Below are 21,804 nucleotides of genomic sequence, written 5' to 3'. Positions count from 1 at the left end.
GTCAGCTGTCATATTCCTTAAGGTTGGTTGATAAATTTGGTCAGTTTCTAAAAGCAACATCAGTCAGCTAGCTGGAAATCATCTGCAACAGAAACAATATAATGTCATTATTCTTCCAGCAATGTTCTCTGCAATACAGTCACCACGTGGTAGCTTTCACTGGTTTCTAATTAGTAGACACACATCTGTTGGCTAAAGTTAGTAAAAAAAAAATTTTTTTTCAAAAAATTGTGTTTTATTTTCTATTGAAAAGTCATCTGGATGGAAATGCTAACCAGCTCCACTAGTAGTTTAATCAGTTGTAAACTGAAAATCTGCTACCTTCATTCCTCCACCTGTCTGTGAATATGAATATTTGGGATCAATTACCAGGCTCATCCAAAAATATTAATATTAAACTCCCTTCAGATCCAAATTTATCGCTGTTTTGTTTTTTAACTTCATTAGATCTTGACCCAGTAATATTGTACTAGGAGTTGCTGCCATTGGATTTAGAAATATTCATCTTCAGTCTGAGCTGAGCTTATACTTTCACTGCTATGTTCTTCTGATGCCACTTCCTGCTGAGATGAGGAAGAGTCTGGAAAATCTGTAATATCAAAGCTGCAGAATAGTCTCAGCTGGCAGTTTGCATCCATCTTCACTTCCATGTCCTTTCTTTTACATGCATTATTTTAAAATATATTTTTGGCTTCAACCTCTGTAAAGAGAGCTGACCACTTGTCTGACAGGATCTGTCTTCTCCCCTATGAACAGAGCTGGCTGCAGATGACAAGGTAAGTCACAAAGCCACCGAAGTGTTCAGAAACAAAAAAGGTGACTCAAATTAACACTCATTTCCTTCTCCTAACTAAGGCGTTATACCAAAATCTTAGCACTAGAGTCAGTGCTGTTTGACAAAGCCTGAAGATTAAAACCTAAACAGCTTATTCATTTACTTCATTTCTTCTGAGAGTGCCTCTTTTATGTGGATGTGTAGTTTAGTCACCAGGAAATGTGTTGTAGCCTTTATACTGGCCGTTTTCACAAGCATTGTGAAACCATTCCCACCCCGCAAATTATGAGATTCACTCAACCTGCCAAGGCCCAAATCTGTAACAAAGATCCAAAGGAAGGAGCCCCCCACATTAGAACATAAGAATGGCCGTACTGGGTCAGACCAAAGGTCCATCTAGCCCAGTATCCTGTCTACCGACAGTGGCCAATGCCAGGTGCCCCAGAGAGAGTGGACCTAACAAGCAATGATCAAGTGATCTCTCTCCTGCCATCCATCTCCATCCTCTGACAAACAGATGCTAGGGACACCACTCCTTACCCATCCTGGCTAATAGCCATTAATGGACTTAACCACCATGAATTTATCCAGTTCTCTTTTAAACTCTGTTATAGTCCTAGCCTTTACAACCTCCTCAGGTAAGGAGTTCCACAAGTTGACTGTGCGCTTCTTGAAGAACTTCCTTGTATTGGTTTTAAACCTGCTGCCTATTAATTTCATTTGGTGACCCCTAGTTCTTGTATTATGGGAATAAGTAAATAACTTTTCCTTATCCACTTTCTCCACATCACTCATGATTTTATATACCTCTATCATATCCCCCCCTTAGTCTCCTCTTTTCCAAGCTGAAGAGTCCTACCCTCTTTAATCTCTCCTCATATGGGACCCGTTCCAAACCCCTAATCATTTTAGTTGCCCTTTTCTGAACCTTTTCTAGTGCCAGTATATCTTTTTTGAGATGAGGAGACCACATCTGTACGCAGTATTCAAGATATGGGCGTACCATCGATTTATATAAGGGCAATAATATATTCTCAGTCTTATTCTCTATCCCCTTTTTAATGATCTCTAACATCGTTTGCTTTTTTGACCGCCTCTGCACACTGCGTGGACCTCTTCAGAGAACTATCCATGATGACCCCAAGATCTTTTTCCTGACTTATTGTAGCTAAATTAGCCCCCATCATATTGTATGTATAGTTGGGGTTATTTTTTCCAATTTTTTCCCACCCCTTTCGAAAAGCTTAATTAAGATATTCAGAATGTTGATTCCTTCTTGTAACATTAATAACGTTCTATAACCTTCGTTTGATTCTTTACTTCTGATGTAAAAAGTTTTCAATAGCAAAAGTGAAGGAACGTCAACTTTGGGGGGAATGAAGGTATGGATTAGGTCCTCCAAAATAAAGGCGATGTGTGGGGCCCTGGAAGGATGGGGAACCCAGCCTTGGCTCAATAGACCCTTGCAAAGCCTACTGCCAGGCCTGACACCTTTCCCTTTTTGATAAAGGAGTTGTAGATGGGAGGCTGGAAGGAACAAGAGCTGACTGGGAATTTTTCAACCCCAAATTTTTTCATCTGAAAACCTCAATTAGTTGAAATCAAAACTTTTCACAGTTTTGATGAAATTTCCTCTGCATAGATTTCTCAGGCCTGGGATGGAATTTCTGATCAGACAGGGGCCAGACCACCCCAAGGTCAACATTTCTGCATAGGGAAGATGGAGGCTGAAGTCCCTGCTCTGAAGCGGGCAGTGAGAGATGTGAACCCATCCCATGTGAGTTGAATGCCAGAAGCCCTGGCTGCCCTGGGCTGGACTCTCTCTCACTCCTTCTTTTCACAAGAAAATGTGCAAGGTCTCGATTTCCTTCCGATCCGACTGGGAACAGATGTGGAAATCTTTATTCCCCCTCCAACCCAATTCCTGTTTTGTGCCCAGCCCATGGTCGGCCAAGTCACCCACCCCTCAGCGCACAGACCCTGTCTGAGCCGGGCCGGGCGTTTTCAGTCCTTGTCCAGGGTCCAGCTCGCTGCTAGGCCGGGGCCAGGAGTCTTCAGCCCTCGTCTAGCCTGCTCTCCAGACTACAGGCCCCAGCAGCCTCTGGGCTGGTTCCTGCCAATCACAAGCGAGGCGGAAGCGCACAGGCTGCTGGGGCTTGTAGGCGGCTGGTTCCCACTGGGGCTCTGGAGGGGAGGAGGCGGCTGAGCCCCGCCCCGGCCGGGGGAGGGACAGGCGCAAGACGCGGGTGGGGGCGCGAGAGGCAGGTTGGTACCTGCGCGCGGCCCTACCGGTGCCATCGCTGCTGCAGCCGGACGGCTGGCGCCGGGGCCGGGCAGGGGTGAGGCGGAGAACGGGGTGTGCGCCCGAGCCGCCCAGGCCTGAGGGAGCCGGTGCCCCCGTGAGCTCCAGGCGGGCAGCAGCCGGGGGGGCTGCGCAAGTGGGACCCGGCCCCTGGCTTTGCCGTACCAGCGGAGCCGGAGCCCCGCTGCTGTCGGGTTTGCATTGTGCGCTGTTCTCTGCTGCCTCGCGCTGCCTCGGTCCTAGCCACGGGTAGGGTGGCCCTTTGGATTTGCATTAGTAGATCCAGCCCTGCATCCAAGCTGGCAGCAGCCGTCCCTGTGTGAGACCCGTGAAGCAGCGGCCGCCGGAGGAACCTGACCTTGCCTTGCAATAGCAGAGCATTGTGTCATCGGGCCGTGGACATCCCGCTGTAGCATCAGAATAACCCTGCCCTTAGTTGGTTGCACTGACAGAGCGTACATTGGTCTTTGCTATCTCACATCAGATCTATCCCTGTGGGAGCTGGCTGAAGCAGCAGCAAGAGGAGGTGGCGGCTAACCAACCCTGCCCTGGTTGGGTTACTTTGCAGCACCAACATGCGCTGATCTCTACCTTGCATCAGACCCATCCCAGCCGTCTGAATGAGTGAGCCCACTTGAAGCAGCAGCAGGAGTAAGAGGCTGCGGCTAGCCCTGCCCTCACTGGGCTTGCATTAGCACAGCATGCATTGATTTGCTGCCGTGTCTTAGACCCATCCCAGCCATCGGGGTGCGTGGTGCATGGTGTGGGAGATACACGGTCTCTATAATAAATGATAGAGGATACAATGACTTTGCTGTCTCTGCTGGGCCGGATCATGCGTTACTTCTTGCTAAGACCAGAGACCCTGTTCCTGCTGTGCATCAGCCTTGCCCTCTGGAGTTACTTCTTCCACACAGATGAGGTGAAAACCATCGTCAAGTCCAGCAGGGATGCTGTGAAGATGGTGAAGGGCAAGGTGGCTGAGATCATGCAGAATGACAGGTTCGGTGGGCTGGATGTGCTGGATGCGGAGTTCTCCAAGACCTGGGAGTTCAAGAGCCACAACGTGGCTGTCTACTCCATCCAAGGGCGGAGGGACCACATGGAGGACAGGTTTGAAGTGATCACGGATCTTATCAACAGGACCCATCCCTCTATCTTCGGAATATTTGATGGGCACGGAGGAGAGGCAAGTTTGTGGGGTGATTAATACTCACAAGGGGGAATGAATGGATGAGTCTCCATTTCTGAGGGGTCTTTTGGGCCAGATGTTCACATCTTTTTTTTTTTTTTTTAATTTATTTTTTAATTCCAACAGAGAGTTCCTAGGCTCGGGAGCAGGGCTAAGTCTTGGGTCTCCCTTGTCCTCCAGCATCAGAGCTCTTGGAGGAAGCGGGGAGAATCTGTGCATTGACATGCTTTACAACAGGGAATTGTTTGGTCCGTAAAAGCTCCAGGAGGTGGATTCTGCCTTGCAGAATAATTAATACAGACTGCCTGGATAATCTTTTGTTAGGGAATGGTGTGGCCTGGGCTCCTCATTCTGTGAGGGACTGGGCTCAGCAACAGGGGTTAGTCTAGGGGGAGATTACCCAAAATAAACTTTTTTTTTTTAAAGAATTAATATGAACAACCCTAAGTTTTCATACATAGGAAGAAGCTTTATCTCCCTCAGTAAACCACCCTCTTGGTCAAGGCAAGAGAAGCCCACAGAGCTTCTCTTCATCTCTTGCCTCTCTCCTGATAAAGATTTGTTTCTCCTTTTGAGGGGAAAGCCAGGGAAATTCCTGTTGCCACTAAAATTTTCTGCTTGCCAGTGCTAAACTTTTGATTTCCCAGCCAAGGAAGTTTTTCCTTTTTTTCACATTGTTTTCTGTGGCTTATATTATTACTTGATGAGATGCATCTTTATCTCAAACAGTAGCTGTGAAAACCTTCTTTAGTTTTTTTTTCCCCTATCGAGGAATACAAAGCTGCCTTTTAGCTGTTTGCGTTGCACACAAAGAGCAAGTTCTTGTAACTGTGGCTTATTTTTCAGAGTGGAAAGGAAATTTAGAAGGAAGGTCCCTTTATGATATCCTAGGTTCAGCCCTGTTATCGGTACATGTGTTGATTAGGGGAGGAGTTTTTTGGAGGAATTGGAGAAGAGATGCAAGTTAAAATTTCTTCTCGCCAGCTGAAGAGTCTGTTTGTGTGTTTCTGTGCTGTGGCATGACTGCTTTGGATTTCCTTCAGCTGCTCTCAGATATCAAGCAGCCAAGGTGTCTTCCTGGAAAAGCTGTGACAGAGATCAGGCACTCAGGGAGCACACAAGGACAGCAGTTGCTGCCCTTCTAAACCTAAATGTGCTGTTTCTAAACCCCATGCATTGGACAGATGGGAGAAAATTGCCTTTATCTTGCTTCAGACAATCTGAAGTCTGCCTTACTATTGTCTTGCCTTGGTTAGGATTTTGTCACCTCCGTAATAACCTATTAACACTTTGGTTATTAAAGGCTTTTGTCAGGTTTTTATACTTGGTTATGACCAATACCATATTTTTCTCTTGGATTGGAAGGACCGGTGCATGGCAGTGCTAGTTCCTTAGCCATCCTCCAAGGAGTGGCAGTTAATTTGTATAGAGCATAAATTCATACCTGCCCTGCCGTCCACAAACCTGATAAAGATCACCTCTGAACTGCTCTGCCCTCTGAGCCATGTCTGAAAACAGAACGTGGAGTAGAAATCTAAGTTTAAAATTTGTTTTTTTGAAAACTCTAAACAATTTTCCTTGTATACACTAGCCCAGGGGTTCTCAAACTGGGGAGTTGCAAGCTGTCAGTCTCCATCCCAAACCCTCCTTTGCCTCCAGCATTTATAATTGTGTTAAATATATAAAAAAAGTGTTTTTAATTTATAAGGGGGGGTCGCACTCAGAGGCTTCCTATGTGAAAGGGGTCACCAGTACAAAAGTTTGAGAACTACTGCACTAGCCAGTCAAACTGTGTCTGGAACAACACTGAATTTGATTTAAAAAGCCCAATGTAGACAAATGCATAGTACAAGCATTTAGCCCTTGGCATAGTACACAATAGAGACTATGTCTCTTGTTCAATTGCATCATATGTATGTTCTGCCCCTCTCCTCTGTGGGGATGGGAGGTGCTAGAGGAAATCTAAGCACTTGTTTGTAAAAAGCTGAAGATACTTAATAATGTAAGATTAGAAAGTGCAGTTAAATTACAAACATATTAATACAAGTACTTTCACTCTTAATAGACATAGGTCTAACCTCAGATTCTAACACTATATACATGTGATATATTCAACAAATAACTTTATCTCTCTGCAAACCTCGTTTACCTTCTATACTAATATCCACCTGCTGCTGGTGCCTCTGAGAATTTGTTCTACTTGATTGACATTCTAGGGTGGTGTTTAAAATAAAAAGCTTTAATTTTGAGGGCTTTAATAGATCTCGCCAAACTTCACTCAAGCTAATGTCTTAAATTACAGATTTTCTACTTTTCTTAAAAAGCAAGTGTCTAAGTGCTTCATACATAAATGTTTTTCTGTTTTTGTGGTGTTTCATAAAAGAAAATGAGTTATCAGAGCATGAAGTGTCTGGCCTGTGTGCATTACATTAAACACTGTGTTTGCATAACAGTTAATTTTATCTACATTTGCCTTGTTGATTTGAACAGAGTAGCACAATGCTTGCTTCTACTCCGTGCAAAATATTTGTCTTATTTTTGAGTCTTCCGTTTAATTTTTTTCCCTGGATATCTGGGGAGTCTAAAACAAGGTTAATGGCTCCTTGGAATACTGTGCCTAAACATGTAATAAAGCTTTCATAATAACTTAATTTTCCTTTTTTTTTTTTTCTCGTCTTGCATGCAAAGGACAAGTGAATGGCAATCCCTGAGTTATATATGGAACAATACATGAGGCAGATTTTGCTTTTCTTAACAAAGAGCACTACAAATATAAAATGATAAATTAATTCTTCCCTACCATTATCTGTTGCCCATCAGGTGAAGGATAGAGAAGCAATAGCTAAGTAATATTAATTGCTGGATAATGTTAATTTGTGAACATTGTAAGTGTTTTAATATTGTTAGTTTTGCATAAGTAATTCTGTTAGTAGTGTGGGGATTACAAGACAAGAGAGGCAATCTTTAGTCTGAATGGTCAGCCACCCACTGCAAATTTTGGTGGCTGCCTACACAATAAGTAGACAATCAAGAATAAATATTAGTGGCATATGTTCTAGTTAAGGGTCTGGTTAGCTACTGCAGTTATAAAAGTTAAAAGGAAAATTACTTTAGGGAATGAAACTTGACACATTATAATATTTTGTGTACTGCAAACTTTCTTTGGGTAAAAATTGATTTGACTATTTCTTGAAGAGCAATATGGACTACTCTTACAGCGTGTGTGTTTTAATGGTTAGGGTAGATAACTGGGCAGAAGAAGATACGGAACCAGTTTGACACTTTATGGTGTGACTTTGGACAGTTCTCTTAAAGGTGATCTACAAATGGGGGTAAAAAACTGGTTGGTGTCTTTTTTTAGTTTCTTTAGGCTATAAAGAAGGCCTGAGAGGCTGTTTAAGCATTTTAAAAAAAAAATTTAGGTGCTATATAGGCTGGAAGAGTATGAGGAATAGAAAACTAGTTAAATGGTATTATAGCAAACCATAAGAATAAAAACAGACCAGCTGAAAGAGGAAGGGATGTTTAGTCAGACTTTAACATTGATAAATTTATAGCTGTATTGTGTATAGTTGGCTTTTCTTAACAATATGGGAAGGAAAACTTAAAAAAATTCAATAAGTAGTTACATACTGGATGCTCCCAATAACTAGGGTAAAAGGAGCATTTTGTAAGTGATGTCATATTGGCCTGTTTAAATGCTAAGAATGTTGAATGTTCTTTTCAACTCTTTTGGGGTCTTGCGAAGGGGAGAGGGTGGAAGGCATTCACCAAATAAACAGTTAATGGCTTATTTAAAATATTTGCAAACCACTCAGTACACCCTTTTGTGCCAGAAGATCTAGAAATTAATGTCCTAAGTAATCAGAGGGAGATGCTGATAATTGATTAACTTAGTTGGTGCTGCAATATATAAAGTGGCGGGGGGGGGGGGGGGGGGGGGAGAGCAGTGGCCAGCAGTGTAGAGTCCTTACTAATGTTGTCAGGAATGTACTGTATGTAGGTCACCCTGCCCTTCCAGCCTTTTGCAAATATTGTAAAAACTTAAATTCTGAGCCCACTAAACCAACTAGAGATGATGACTGACTGCTGGAAGGAAAATAGTGGTTGCTTTTGCCTTTTTGATGAGACCCCCTCCCCCCCCAAGTATTAGTTTTTATCCTGATAATTCAGTGGTACTCAAACTTTTGTACTGGTGACCCCTTTCACATAGCAAGCCTCTGAGTGCGACCCCTCTCCCCAGTTAAAAACAAGTTTTTATATATTTAACTCCATTATAAATGCTGGAGGCAAAGCGGGGCTTGGGGTGGAGGCTGACAGCTTGCGACCCCCCCACATAATAACCTCGCAACCCCCTGAGGGGTCCCGACCCCCAGTTTGAGAACCCCAGTGATAATTAGAGCTTTTGGTGTAGTGTATTATAAGGAAGAAAACAGGCTGATCGGTTGTTTTGCCTTTACTGGTATCTATTGAACACAGAGCTTGACAAAACTTTTTACCTGACACAGAGGTAATTGTCTATTTCCTGTAACACTGAAGATAAAGTTTCATCACTAGCATTAAAAAAATATATACATCTCATCTTGGGCTGATTTGATTAATTGACATTAAAGGTTCCTATTTGCAGACTTTACTCTTGCATTTTAGAAGAATTTTAACTTAAATTATGTCTGAAGGAAATAAATGAAATGAGCTTTAATTTTTTTTATTTGCCAGATAACACTATATATCATTTTTAATGTACATTTTCCAAGTCAATCAGAGTTCATATAAGCACAAGGAATTGGTAGGGTTACTAATGGTTTTCCTTTTATAGTAATTTACTTCATTTTTCAATCTGGGATCCTTTGCAAAGCACTTAGTGTTTTGAATAAATATTTACAGTGAGCGGGTTATGTTGATACATGAGTCTCAGATCTCTATTGGCCTAAAGAACCCCCCCCCCCCAAAAAAATAAAATGAAATATAGCAAAATTTCTATTGTTGGATAAAAACAACATGGAGTCCTTGTGACACCTTAGAGACTAACATATTTATTTGGGCATAAGCTTTTGTGGGCTATAACCCACTTCATCAGATGCATGAAGTGGAAAATACAGTAAGCAGGTATAAATATACAACACATGAAAAGATGGGAGTTGCCTTACCAAGTGTGTGTGTAAGGGGTCAGTGCTAACGAGGCCAATTCAGTTAGGGTGGATGTGGCCCATTCTCAACAGTTAACCAGAAGGTGTGAGTATCAACAGTGGGAAAATTATTTTTTGTAGTGACCCAGCCACTCCCAGCCTTTATTCAGGCCTAATTTAATGGTGTCAAGTTTGAAAATTAATTCCAATTCTGCAGTTTCTCGTTATTTATACCTGCTTACTGTATTTTCCACTCCATGCATCTGATGAAGTGGGTTATAGCCCACGAAAGCTTATGCCCAAATAAATATGTTAGTCTCTAAGGTGCCACAAGGACTCCTCGTTGTTTTTACTGATACAGACTAGCACGCCTACTCCTCTGAAACCTATTGTTGGATAGTAAAACCGTCTTAGCTCACGGGTATGATGTCAGAGAGCTACACTTCCCACATTGCAAAATAACTCTTATATCATTCTAATTAAGACCTGCTGTATACACAAGCTTGCTGCAGTTATGCTAAAGGTATGATATTTAAGCCAGTTTAGTTAAACTGGTCAAAACCATATGTATTTCATTTTTAAACCTGGCTTATCTGTTTAGTTTGCACTGGTAAAGTTATGGTGCAAGCCAAACTGGGATAAATGATTTTTAACAGATAAGCGTGTCCATACAGAGACTTGCATTGGTTTAACTAAATAAATTTAAACACACGCTTTTAGGCTAGGTCTACACTACGGGGGGAGGCGACCTAAGATACGCAACTTCAGCTACATGAATAGCGTAGCTGAAGTTGCGTATTTTAGGTCGACTTACCTGGCTGTGAGGATGGCGGCGAGTCGACTGTTGCCGCGACGCTGTCGACTCCGCTTCCGCCTCTTGCCGCGGTGGATTTCCAGAGTCAACGGCAGAGCCATTGGGGATCGATTTTATCGCATCTTCACTAGACGCGATAAGTCGATCCCCAATAGATCGATTGCTACCCGCCAATCCGGCGGGTAGTGAAGACGTGCCCTTAGTTAAATCCATGCCAAGGGCTCGTCTACACTGGGAAATGAATGGTGTTCTAATATGTTAGTTCACATAAATTACAGTAATATGTTTTAAAACACCTGGCACCTAGTGGTAGAAATATGTTATCTGGTCATGGTTAACCCTACTACTCATTTTCCCAGTCCAGATAAGCCTTAAAGGGACTGGAGTAGAAATGATGATTGGATATTGGAATTGTGATGGTGTTAATGCAGCAGTTCAGATCACTTTAAACTTTGTCTGTTTACAGTAGAACTCTTTTTCTATTTCTCTTTTGACAAATGCAATCATAGTTCAGTAATGTAGTAGACCAGAGGAACAGAAATGATTAACAAACTGTCTTCCTTCAAGCATAGTAGATAAAATATAATTCAAGAAGCTAGGTGTGTGTACTTACGTGACTTAAGGTTTTGGTGACCCCACAAGGCACTCTAGCTTTATCTTGATTCACATCTCTTCAGTACTCCTTTATGACTACCTGTGTAGTATTTGCTTGAGAGATTTTGACACTTTCTTATTCAGTTAAAATGAATAACTGAAATTTTCTGGACTCTGGAGATTTGACTTTTCAAACCAGCCTGTGGCTTGTAGAAGTGGTGTTCTGTAGAGCCCTGCAGTGGGACTGGGATAACAGCCAGAGCAGGTAAAATGTACTTTGTTGTGGGTGGGATTGGATGGGCAAAAATACCCCAGACTCTGGTAATTTGCAGGAAAACACTAAATCTCTTCTCAGTTTGTCATAAATAGAACTTCAGCCATTTGTTTTTAAAGAAAGATTTAAATACTTAAATTTAAGCATGGGATAGAAAGAAATTTGATGTGTATTATAACAAGGTTTAAGCAAGATTTGTTTTATTCTTTTAGTGGTAAAAGTTGTCTGAAGTACGTTTATATAATAACAGACCCTATTTATTTTTAGTGGCAAGGTGAAGCTCTCTCTCTCTCTTGCAGGATTTGCGGGATCTAAGGTTTTTGTGGGTGGGAACAGGATAAAAATGCAAGAAACAATGCAGAAGCGGGTGGGAGTGGGTATTGTGGAGCGGGATGGGAGGAGGAAAAAAAATTAGTGTCGCGCAGAGCTCGAATGTTCTGCTTCTAGCTGTTGGGTAGGAGAAGAAGCTTTATTTTTTTCTCCCTCTTCCAGTGTTTCCTGGATGTTACAAGACAGATGGTTCTCTTCTACTCAATTCATTTTTTCCCCCAGCCTTTTTGTAGTTGCTTTACTCCTCCATAAATCACTCCAGTCTTCTGCTTCACTCAAAGCTCAAACAGCAACAGGAAATTGACATGATTCTTAACAGTCTCATTGTTTCCCATAAGGGTCTAAATAGCCACTAATGAAACTGACCAATGTCCTGTTAATTTCACTCAGCTGACTGGTAAACCTGTGTACCAGTAGAGGCACTGCAGCTGTAGGAAGGCAGCATTGTATCATCAGTTTACATTGGTTCTTGTTAAGAAGATCCTTTGCATCTAGAAAAGCTAAGTAATAACTTTAACAAATTTTAAAACTTTCATCTTTAAGATTTCTAACACCAATGATTTATGTCCCCACGCTTGCCAGAGAAGGCGTCTCCTATTCTCTGAGCAGATTTTTTCAAGCCCTTTGATCGAATGTCCTGAGTACGCTATATGAGCACCCTTCTGATTTTCACATCCTTTAGATTGTTGTTGTTAAAGGATTTTAATGTTTACTGTCAAATGTAAAGACTTGATCAGAAAAGTACAGTATAGAAAACTTAAATTCTGTCATGCCTACAGACACTTTTTCCTGCAAGTTATCAGAATATTAGCAGATAATTTAGTTTTTGAATGAACGGAGTAGAGAGAGAGATAAAAACCCTCTGGATTCTCTCTATTTTTTTTAAAAAAGGTCTTTTTATAGGACATCGAACAAAACTGTGAGGGATGTGGGAGATCCTTGAAATGCTTTATGCTTTTTAATAGCAGTTTGTAAGCTGTCCATTATACCATAATGCATTGTAAAATGGCACAGCTCTTTTTAGACCTGTATAGATGGTGCTATTGCAGACTGTCTATCTGTTCAATAAGTTAGTCCATGAAATAAAACAAATACTTGTAATGACTGGTAGGATTTCAGGTCTAGAATAACAGAGGCCATAAAATATTCTGATTGAATTTTCTATGAAACAATGAATTTTTATTCTAGGAAAGTAGCTCAAGGCTGAGAGGTGCTCAGGTGGGACAAAGCCTCTAACTGAGTAGAGAAGCCTCAGGATTGTCAGGTAATACAATGAAGTGGGGCAGGGTGAAGAAGCAGCAGCATAATTATTCTTCCTGGGAGCCTTAATGAACTTCAGTGAGAGAGCTGCATGACAGCATGGAGTACCAATCATACTGCTGATGATACAAATTGATTATTATGATGCTGAAACATTGCCAGCTCTCATCATCTCCGACCTTGTCTGATTCACAGCTGTGTGAGCAGCTGACATCTCCAGCCAGACAATCAAAGTACGTGTTTTAACTGCTAAACCACAATGCAATTATCCACTGCACCTCGTGTCGGCAAACCTCAAAGCTCCCCTGGAGAAATGAACATTTATTTGCATTTACTTTCAATGTTAAAATTTCTGTTGTTCCTTGCAAATTTTCTAGTCATCATTAATCTTGGCAAATCTTTTTTTTTTTTTTAAACAAAATCCCCCTTAGGGATAAACATTAATTTAATAAAATTCTGTTTTTAATAGCAGAGACTGTCTGTAAGTGCTGCGCTCAACCAATAAACTTTTTAATGAAATACATTTCTTTACTTTTTCATTTTCTACCAGTTATAAAACTGCTGGAAGGCATTAAAGCATTTCTTCTGATAAGTGAAAGTGCATATCCCATAATGTAGTTCTCTGATTCATCCGAGGTCACGTACCATTAAAAAAAAAAAAAAACTAAACAAAATACAAAAACCGTGCATTTAAATGAGGATGTTAATTTGCAGGTAATCTAGATGGATCACTAAACTAAAATTGCCTAAATCTCTTCTCCCAAACCAGTGACATAACTGTATTGGGATAACTGGTAATGATTAAATGTTATGTAAAATATAAATTCAAGGTTCTGTGCATGTTGCATGGAATCTTAGTGAGGGGAAATTTTAATTTTTTTGGAGTAAGATATGATTTTTAAGCCTGAATTTTGATTAAAATGTTATAATTTGACATAAAAACCCTCTGGTTTCTCTCTAGTTTTTTCAAAAAGGTCTTTTTATAGGAAATTGAACAAAACTGTGAAGGATGTGGGAGATCCTTGAAATGTTTTATGAATAGATTCATCTGTTTGACTGTTGTTGTCTCGTTTGCTGTATTGATTACAAGGGGTTAATTCCAGGCAGGCAGGAAAGTAGTCAATAGTTTCAGATAGCACCGTTCACTGAATGGACCACGGAGGTGTCATTTGCTTTTTGAAGTTTACTCTGAACATGCTGATTTCAACATCCTGGCTTGGTACAGGGGTGACGTGATAGGCCCAGGCAGAAACTGTAACAAAGAACTTTAGGAGGAATAAAAGCACAACCCTGAAGTGGGGCTCAGGGTGTGTGTGGAAGATAGGCAAAAGAACTGAAACCCCCACTTCTGGAGCCTGGGAAACTAGGCCCACCTAAACCTTAGGTAAGATGGTTTTGTTAAAACGCTTTTCTTTTGTTATGCAGTGTTCCTACTGCTGGGATTAAACTATTTGTTTTGAGAAAGCTATTTTCACTAGTGGTCACAACACCAAACCTCATCAGACGCTGAGTAATCACAGTTGGCACATATGCGGGTGTGAATAGCAGTGCCTACTGAAGTGCTGCGCAGTAACTCCCCCAGGTGGATGCTGTGGGTGCAAAGTAACAGGTTCCTAGTTTGCATTAATGTAATTCTCTTCAAACAGGGCTATATTAACGTGAACTAGGAACGTTTTAGTTTGTGACTGCAGCATCCACATAGGGGAGTTACTTCGGTACGCACTGATATTTAGCCCTCCCCCTTCCCCACCGCCCTGTTAATCCTACATCAGGGCAGCATAGAAACAACTCCCTAAGAATGGGAGAAACATAAGGCTCTGTCCCAGGACAGGTGAAGACAAGAGGCCTAATATGTGGGGGAGGGGTGCAGAGACAAGGGAAAGATCTAAAAGGTGCAACTGGCACTGAACTGTGACAAAAACGATGGACTGCATTCTGTTAAGAGCATGAAAAGTGGTGTAGCTACCCTCTCTTCCTCCATAAGTGGATATGTGTGCTATTGTAAACTGCGTTTAACAGGCACCTGTACATAGGCTACTAGCAAGCTTGCCATACTATCATTATATTTCAACAAAGAGACAGAATAGTCGAGGGCAGAAGGGAGTGATGGCATAGCAGCCATTACTGAGACAGGGAACATTTGTCAACTTGCGGACCGTGCCCCAGACTCTTTGGCTACGTCCCTGCATGGAAGGCCTAGAGAGCAGCATTTCCAGTGTGCCAGTGTCCAGAATCAGGAAAGCTAACGTCTGCCCTGTGCTCCTACTGCTGGCCATCAGTTTGTTGGCATGTGCCTATACTCATCATGACTCAGGGCTTGGCTCAGTATTTTGTTTTCCGTCTGAATGTTTTGCAGTAGCAATTGATGGAGTGTCAGAATTCCCAGAACTGTGTGGCCTTTAAGGTTGCTTCTCTTCTAAAAAGAAATGCTAACCTAAGATGCTACTTAAGTTTATAAACAAATATGGGCATGTTAATTTCTCCTTTTGGAAGAGAGGTAAATAAGTGTTCTAAATGTTGACTTTTGCAAGAGTCTTATAGGCAATAGGGAGAAAACAAAACAGTGCAAAAAGATATGTTTTTAATATAAATGAAGTCAACATGTAGCTAACTTAATACAGTTCAATTTCCCATAATCAAGATGGGATTGCTACGTAACATGGAAAATGATTGTTAAAACCTCTTATTTGTACGAATAAGTGAACTACATGGCTACAGAATAGAACTTGTCTCAAAGCTGCTAATTACAGCTGTGATATTGGAAGACATAGCAGACCATTCAGAGTGATTGAATCCCCTTTGGATGAACATGGCATGGAAGAGCCAAAGACAATCGTGCATTGGAATAATACCTTTTTTAAAGGTAATAATGATGTTTTTAAAGCTCTGGGACAGAAGCACTTTCTATCTCCTGCTGCCTCCCAAGAAATGCTTGATGGTCTGCTTGAATATAAAATAGTTGTTTGAGTATTACTTCAAGATGGCAGTTTGCATGCTGGATGTGCTTGCAGAGTTCTACGTGGGTTGTCTTCAAAACCAGCTTTACTCAAGCATCAGTCTTTGAATTACTTCACTGGGAGAATATGCAGAGTGCACCTGAAATCTTCATTATAATCGTTCTTTCCTTTTTATTTTATTTTTTTTAGTTGCTTGGATTGAAACTTACAAATTCTTAAACATAAGTTAATGTAAACTTGTTTTCTGAACTACACTGGGAATTCTTATAGCTGTTTCAGAGAACTAAACAGCATTTTAAATTTATAACACCATGAAAGAAGAATCAAATGAAAATGGATGCAGAGTACCAGCAACTTCTGAAGAGGCTGGCCTTGACCTGCATTGGCTTTTCCAAATAGATTTAAAAGCTTTATTGGCAGGTGGCGTATACATCTCTTAAAGAAGTCTTCCTTCATAGCCAGCTGTTTTAAAACCATATTGCTGAACAACAGGAAAGGACATATCCTAAAACCCATTATGATTAAAACACAGATGAATAGGGCCATACAAAATTCATGGCCATGAAAAACACATCACAGACCATGAAATCTGGTCTTCTATGTGCTTTTATCCTGTACTATACAGATTTTACAGAGGAGACCAGCGTTTCTCAAATTGGGGGTCCTGACACAAAAGGGAGTTGCTGGCGGTTCACTAGGTTATTTTAGGGGGGTCGCAGTATCGCCACCCTTACTTGTGCACTGCCTTCAGACTGGGTGGCCGGAGAGCGGTAGCTGTTGGCCAGGCGCCCAGCTCTGAAGGCAGCACCCTGCCAGCAGCAGCGCAGAAGTAAGGGTGGTAATACTATACTATGCCACCCTTATTTCTGTGCTGCTGCCTTCAGAGCAGGGCGGCTGGAGAGTGTCAGCTGCTGACTTAGGGCCCAGCTCTGCAGGCAGCATTGCATAAATAAGGGTGGCAATACCATACTATGCCATCCTTACTTCTGCTCTGCTGCTGACGGCAACTCTGCCTTCAGGGCTGGTATCCCGGCCAGCAGTCGCTGCTCTCTAGCTGCCCAGCTCTGAAGGCAGTACCAGCAGCAGTGCAAAAGTAAGGGTAGCAGCACTGCAACCCCCCTATAATAGTCTTGCAACCCCCCCCCACACACACACACCTCCTTTTTGAGTCAGGACCCCCAACAATTACAACACTGTGAAATTTGAGATTTAAATAGCTGAAATCATGAAATTTGCTATTTTAAAAATCCCATGAATGGGAAGTGACCAAAATGGACTGTGAATTTGGTAGGGCCCTACAGATGAGAGAGAGAGAGCTGAAAATAAGACACAGTTGTTATTAGAATTCTTGAAACTAAATTCATGAGCACCTCTTAAACTACTCAGCATTTCTTTTCTTGGCAAGTTAATCAAGAAAGTGGTGGCATCTAAGCTCCAGCATCATTTGTCCTTCATCAGCATTGCATATCCTTCACAATAATTTTTTAGGGCAGAACATGATATAGCAAAGGCCCCGCTAATTCTGATTAATCTTATGGCCTCAGATGAGAAACAGTGCTGGATGTCTTTGCTGGATCACAATAGGGTAGGTGCTTGGATCCCTTGGAGTCATGAAGGACACTTGCTTATAACCAAGCAGGCCCCTCTATTTTGTGGCTCCCCATAATACACAATATTCTTTCCTCTCTAAATATCTGCATGAGACCTCTCAGGATGTGCAATATCATGGACTCATGCTACCAGTACTTTTAATGTGCAGATGATACTTGACTACAGTAACTCCTCACTTAACATTGTAGTTATGTTCCTGAAAAATGCGACTTTAAGCAAAACGATGTTAAGCGAATCCAAATCCCCATGAGAATTAATGTAAATAGAGGGGGTTAGGTTCCAGGAAAAAAAATTTCACCAGACAAAATACTATTCATTATAGTGTGTGTGTGTGTGTACATAAACACACACACACAGAGTATAAGTTTTAAACACACAATTTAATACTGGTACACAGCGATGATGATTGTGAAGCTTCGTTGAGGTGGTGAAGTCAGAGGGTGGGATATTTCCCAGGGAATGCCTTACTGCTAAATGATGAACTAGCAATTGGCTGAGCCCTCAAGGGTTAACACGTTGTTAATGTGGCCTCACACTCTACAAGACAGCACAAATGAAGGGAGGGGAGACAGCATGGCAGACAGAGAGATACACTGTGTGCGTATGAGAGAGAGATGCACATTGCCCCTTTAAGTACATTGACCCCACTCTAAGTAACTGCCTTTTTAAATAGATCAGCATGTTGAGACAGCAGCTCCTGCCAGCAAGCTCCCTCCATCCTGAGCCATGTCGTGTTCCCCTCCTGCTCTTTGGAAATGGGGTAAGCGGGGTGCAGGAGCAGGGGTGAGGGGGACACCCTGATACATTAGCCCCCTCTAACCCCCCTTCTCTCCTCCCCTCCCCCCCCCCCCCTCGCACTGCAGGCAGGAGGCTCTGGAGAGCAGCTCCAAGGCAGAGGGCAGGAGCAGCACATGGCAGCGTGGCTAAAATATTGTGAACTAAGTGGAATGTTCAAAAACTGGTCTGTAGGTTTTTGTTTGATAATCCAAAATAGTTCCTTAGGGCTTGTCTTCACTACTGAGATATCAACGCAGCGGATGTCGATTTAGCAGGTCTAGTGAAGACCCGCTAAATTGATGGTAGAGCGCTCTCCAGTTGACTCTGGTACTCCAGCTTCCCGAGAAGAGTAAGGTAAGTTGACCAGAGAGCATCGACGCAGCGCAGTAAAGACACTGCGGTAAGTTGACCTAAGCTACGTCACGCATCTGGAGTAGCATAACTTGGGTCGACTTACCCTGGTAGTGTAGACAAGGCCTTAGTTTTGTAAGATTTGTAACTTTATTGGGTTTTACAGAGATCATCTTACTTACCAGTAGTCTAACCTCCCTAATAATAGACAACATTAGACCAGATTGTCAAATTAGTATGAAGTCCAAGTCATGCAGAATTTTCCCCCAAATAGGTTAATCAAAGATGGATTTCTTTCCTCTCTGACTGGCCAGGCAGACACATACACTTTCCACATTGGCCTACTTTTGTGCATGAAACAGAAGCCACAGACTCCTCACACCTGTTTACATCTGAACTTCACTAGTTTCCTTGTTCACTTCTGAACAGAATACAGTAACTCCTCACTTAAAGTCGTCCCGGTTAACGTTGTTTCGTTGTTACGTTGCTGATCAATTAGGGAACATGCTTGTTTAAAGTTGTGCAATGCTCCCTTCTAACGTCTTTTGGCAGCCGCCTGCTTTATCCACTGCTTGCAGGAAGAGCAGCCTGTTGCAGCTAGCTGGTGGGGGCTTGGAACCAGGGTGGACCAGCAGCCCCCCATCAGCTCCCCCTATCAGCTCCCCGCTCCCCTAAGTTCCCTGTGCAGCAGCGGCCAGCAGGCTAGCAATTGCAGCTATCCGTCCCCCCACTGCCATGTGCTGCTCCTGCCCTCTGCCTTGGAGCTGCTCCCTAAGCCTCCTGCTTGCTGTGCGGGGGAGGGGGAGTGTCTAATGTCAGGGTGACCCCTCCCCCCTGCTCCTACACCCCGTTTACCCCTTCTTCTCCATATAGAGCAGGGTGGGGACACAGATGGATAGAGACAGAGGAAAGCTTGGGGCAGCAGCTGCTGTCTCAACTTCCTGATCCACTTAAAAAGACAATGTGCTTAAGAGTGGGTCAGCTTACTTAAAGGGGCAGTGTGCATCTCTCTCTCCCCCCACACACAAGGTGTGTATCTGTCTCTGTCTGCTATATTATTTCCCCTCCTCTCCATTCCTGCTGCCTTGTAGAGGCTACATTAACAACGTGTTAACCCTTGAGGACTCAGCCGAATGCTAGTTCATCATTTAGCACAGGGATTCTCAAACTGGGGGTCGGGATCCCTCAGGGGGTCACGAGGTTATTACATGGGGGGGGGGGGTCGTGAGCTGTCAGCCTCCACCCCAAACCCTGCTTTGCCTCCAGCATTTATAATGGTGTTAAATATATAAAAAAATATTTTTAATTTATATGGAGGGGGTCGCACTCAGAGGCTTGCTATGTGAAAGGGGTCACCAGTACAAAAGTCTGAGAACCACTGATTTAGCAGTAAGGCATTCCCAGGGAAATATCCCACCATCTAACTTCACCACCTCAACCAAGCTTCACAATCATCATAGCTGATAATAGTATTAAATTGTTTGTTTAAAACGTATACTGTGTGTGTGTGTGTATATATATATATACCCGTTTTTTGTCTGAAAAAAAAAATTCCCTGGAACCTAACCCTCCCCATTTATATTAATTCTTATGGGGAAATTGGATTCGCTTAACATTGTTTCGCTTAAAGTCACATTTTTCAGGAACATAACTACAACGTTAAGTGAGGAGTTAGTGTATAAAGTACTGGCCTAGCTACAGAGCTATAAGAGAGAGGGACCTGGCTACTAGAGAAATTGCCTCACCTTCTGTGGACTTCCAAAGTAATTGCACTCCAGAGTATAGTTGATATGGCTATAAAGATCTAAATTTAGGTTATCAGTTTCTGGGAACATAGCTTTCCTAGTAGTAGGATGCTGGCTATAGAATTCTTTGCCTTAAGAGACTGTATGGAGCCCAACCCTAGCTTTGTTTATATTGAAAAGTAAGGTTTAGCTTTCTGTAAAATGTCTCTTCCATGGGAATGATGCCTATAAATAAATAACTTGGTGCTTAAAGTGACTCTGCTCTGTTTATACACAGTAAGCATGTGAAGCTGAGATGTGGTTATAGGGTCTGGTAGCTTGCGAGAAAAACACCTGTGACTTTTGGGGCGGAGGGGGTGGAATGTCTAAACTGATTCTTTCTCTTGTACACTGTAACTTTCTGATTCAGGCTGACAGTCCCAGGTGCAGCAAGGAACCACAAGCACGGGAGCTGCTGAAAAGAGTGTGTGCTTTTTGCTTCAAGTTATTTAATACCCCAGAAGACCAGTGAGCAGCTGGAATAATAAGGGGTGTGTCTGTAGCAGTTCCAAGAGCCTCAAGTCTACAGTGGGCTTAACTCCCAGTGACCCCTGTGGATTAATGATCTATGGCTTCCAGTTTCCCTCTGTGCTGTTCTAGGTGGATAGAAACTGAGCTGAGTCTTGTGCCAGTTCTTAGATATTTCTTCCCCACAAAAACCCTTTACTTCCTTCTCGGGGTAGGGGATTTGGTGCCTCCCTCCCTGAGGCAACAAGGATCTTGGGTGGTAGGGAGATGAAGGAAGGACTTGAAAGGCTTGACTTCGTTTCTGTCCTTTTACTGATCAGTATAAAGGAGGAGAAAAGTCTATTGAAGGCTAATTCACCAAGGGGCTAACAATGTAAACCGTCTACAGCTTGGGTCTCCCAGAGCCGCCAGAGATAGTCCCTCCATTCTCTCTATCTGTTGCTGATGTATTGTGGGCTCAGTAAATATTCTGGAGGAGCAGGCAATGATCCTCAGCAGTAGCTTCTGCTTGCCACTCCCAAAGGATCTAGCAGACCAGCTTCCCAGAGGCTGCAGACAGTTCTGGGGGAAGGGTGTCCTCAGCACAAGTAAGGAAATAAAGGTGATGAGTACGATCCATTTAAAGGCCTTTTTAAAAGGAAATAGACCCAAAGAAGGCGATGTCAGTGCATTTCACCACCAGTTTTACAAAGTGTAAAATTAAGAGTGAAATCCTTCTCTGTGCTGGTTTGGTTGAGTGGGATGCTTCATCACTGATGGGAATTGCACCAATTAATGAAGGTGATAGTAGGGTGAAAAAGGAAAATTGAAATGATCAGTAAATGGAAGTTAAGTGCATTTGAAATAAGAATAAAGGATAAGTGTCAGGGGCTGCAGCATGTGTGTGCAAGGAACTCCCCATGTATGGAGAGAAACCACATGAATGGAATAAATTAGATTGCTGAACATGTGTCCACTATCTTCATAATAGGGATGTTGGCATTGCTGAAAGCTAGTAGTTAAGGGAACTCCATGGTTACTGGAGAGAATCCTGTGTGCGAATGAGAGAGACAAAATATTACTGTAGTTCTTACAGTAGAGAAAAAGAGTAGTCAAGTTTTTGTAGAGAAGTAGCTCAAGGAAAACCTCGCTCTCAGAACAAACTTACCGAGTAAGGCTAGAAGGGCAAGCTTCAACCATGGGAGAAATT

The 21,804-nt window shown here is 42.4% G+C and overlaps 1 protein-coding gene across 1 annotated transcript in view; it reads left to right on the top strand.

Moving 5' to 3' along the window:
• Window positions 1-3,329: 3,329 nt before the first annotated feature.
• Window positions 3,330-21,804, top strand: part of PPM1L (protein phosphatase, Mg2+/Mn2+ dependent 1L) — a 186,713-nt gene continuing 168,238 nt past the window's right edge. Inside the window, exon 1 of the mRNA XM_034781182.1 lies at window positions 3,330-4,266. Coding sequence (XP_034637073.1) covers window positions 3,868-4,266 — 399 coding nt within the window. The 5' untranslated portion in view covers window positions 3,330-3,867. The remainder of the gene's footprint in view (window positions 4,267-21,804) is intronic.

Source organism: Trachemys scripta, chromosome 9, assembly GCF_013100865.1.
Source record: "Trachemys scripta elegans isolate TJP31775 chromosome 9, CAS_Tse_1.0, whole genome shotgun sequence".
NCBI lineage: Eukaryota > Metazoa > Chordata > Testudines > Emydidae > Trachemys > Trachemys scripta.
This window is presented reverse-complemented; position numbering and strand designations above follow the sequence as displayed.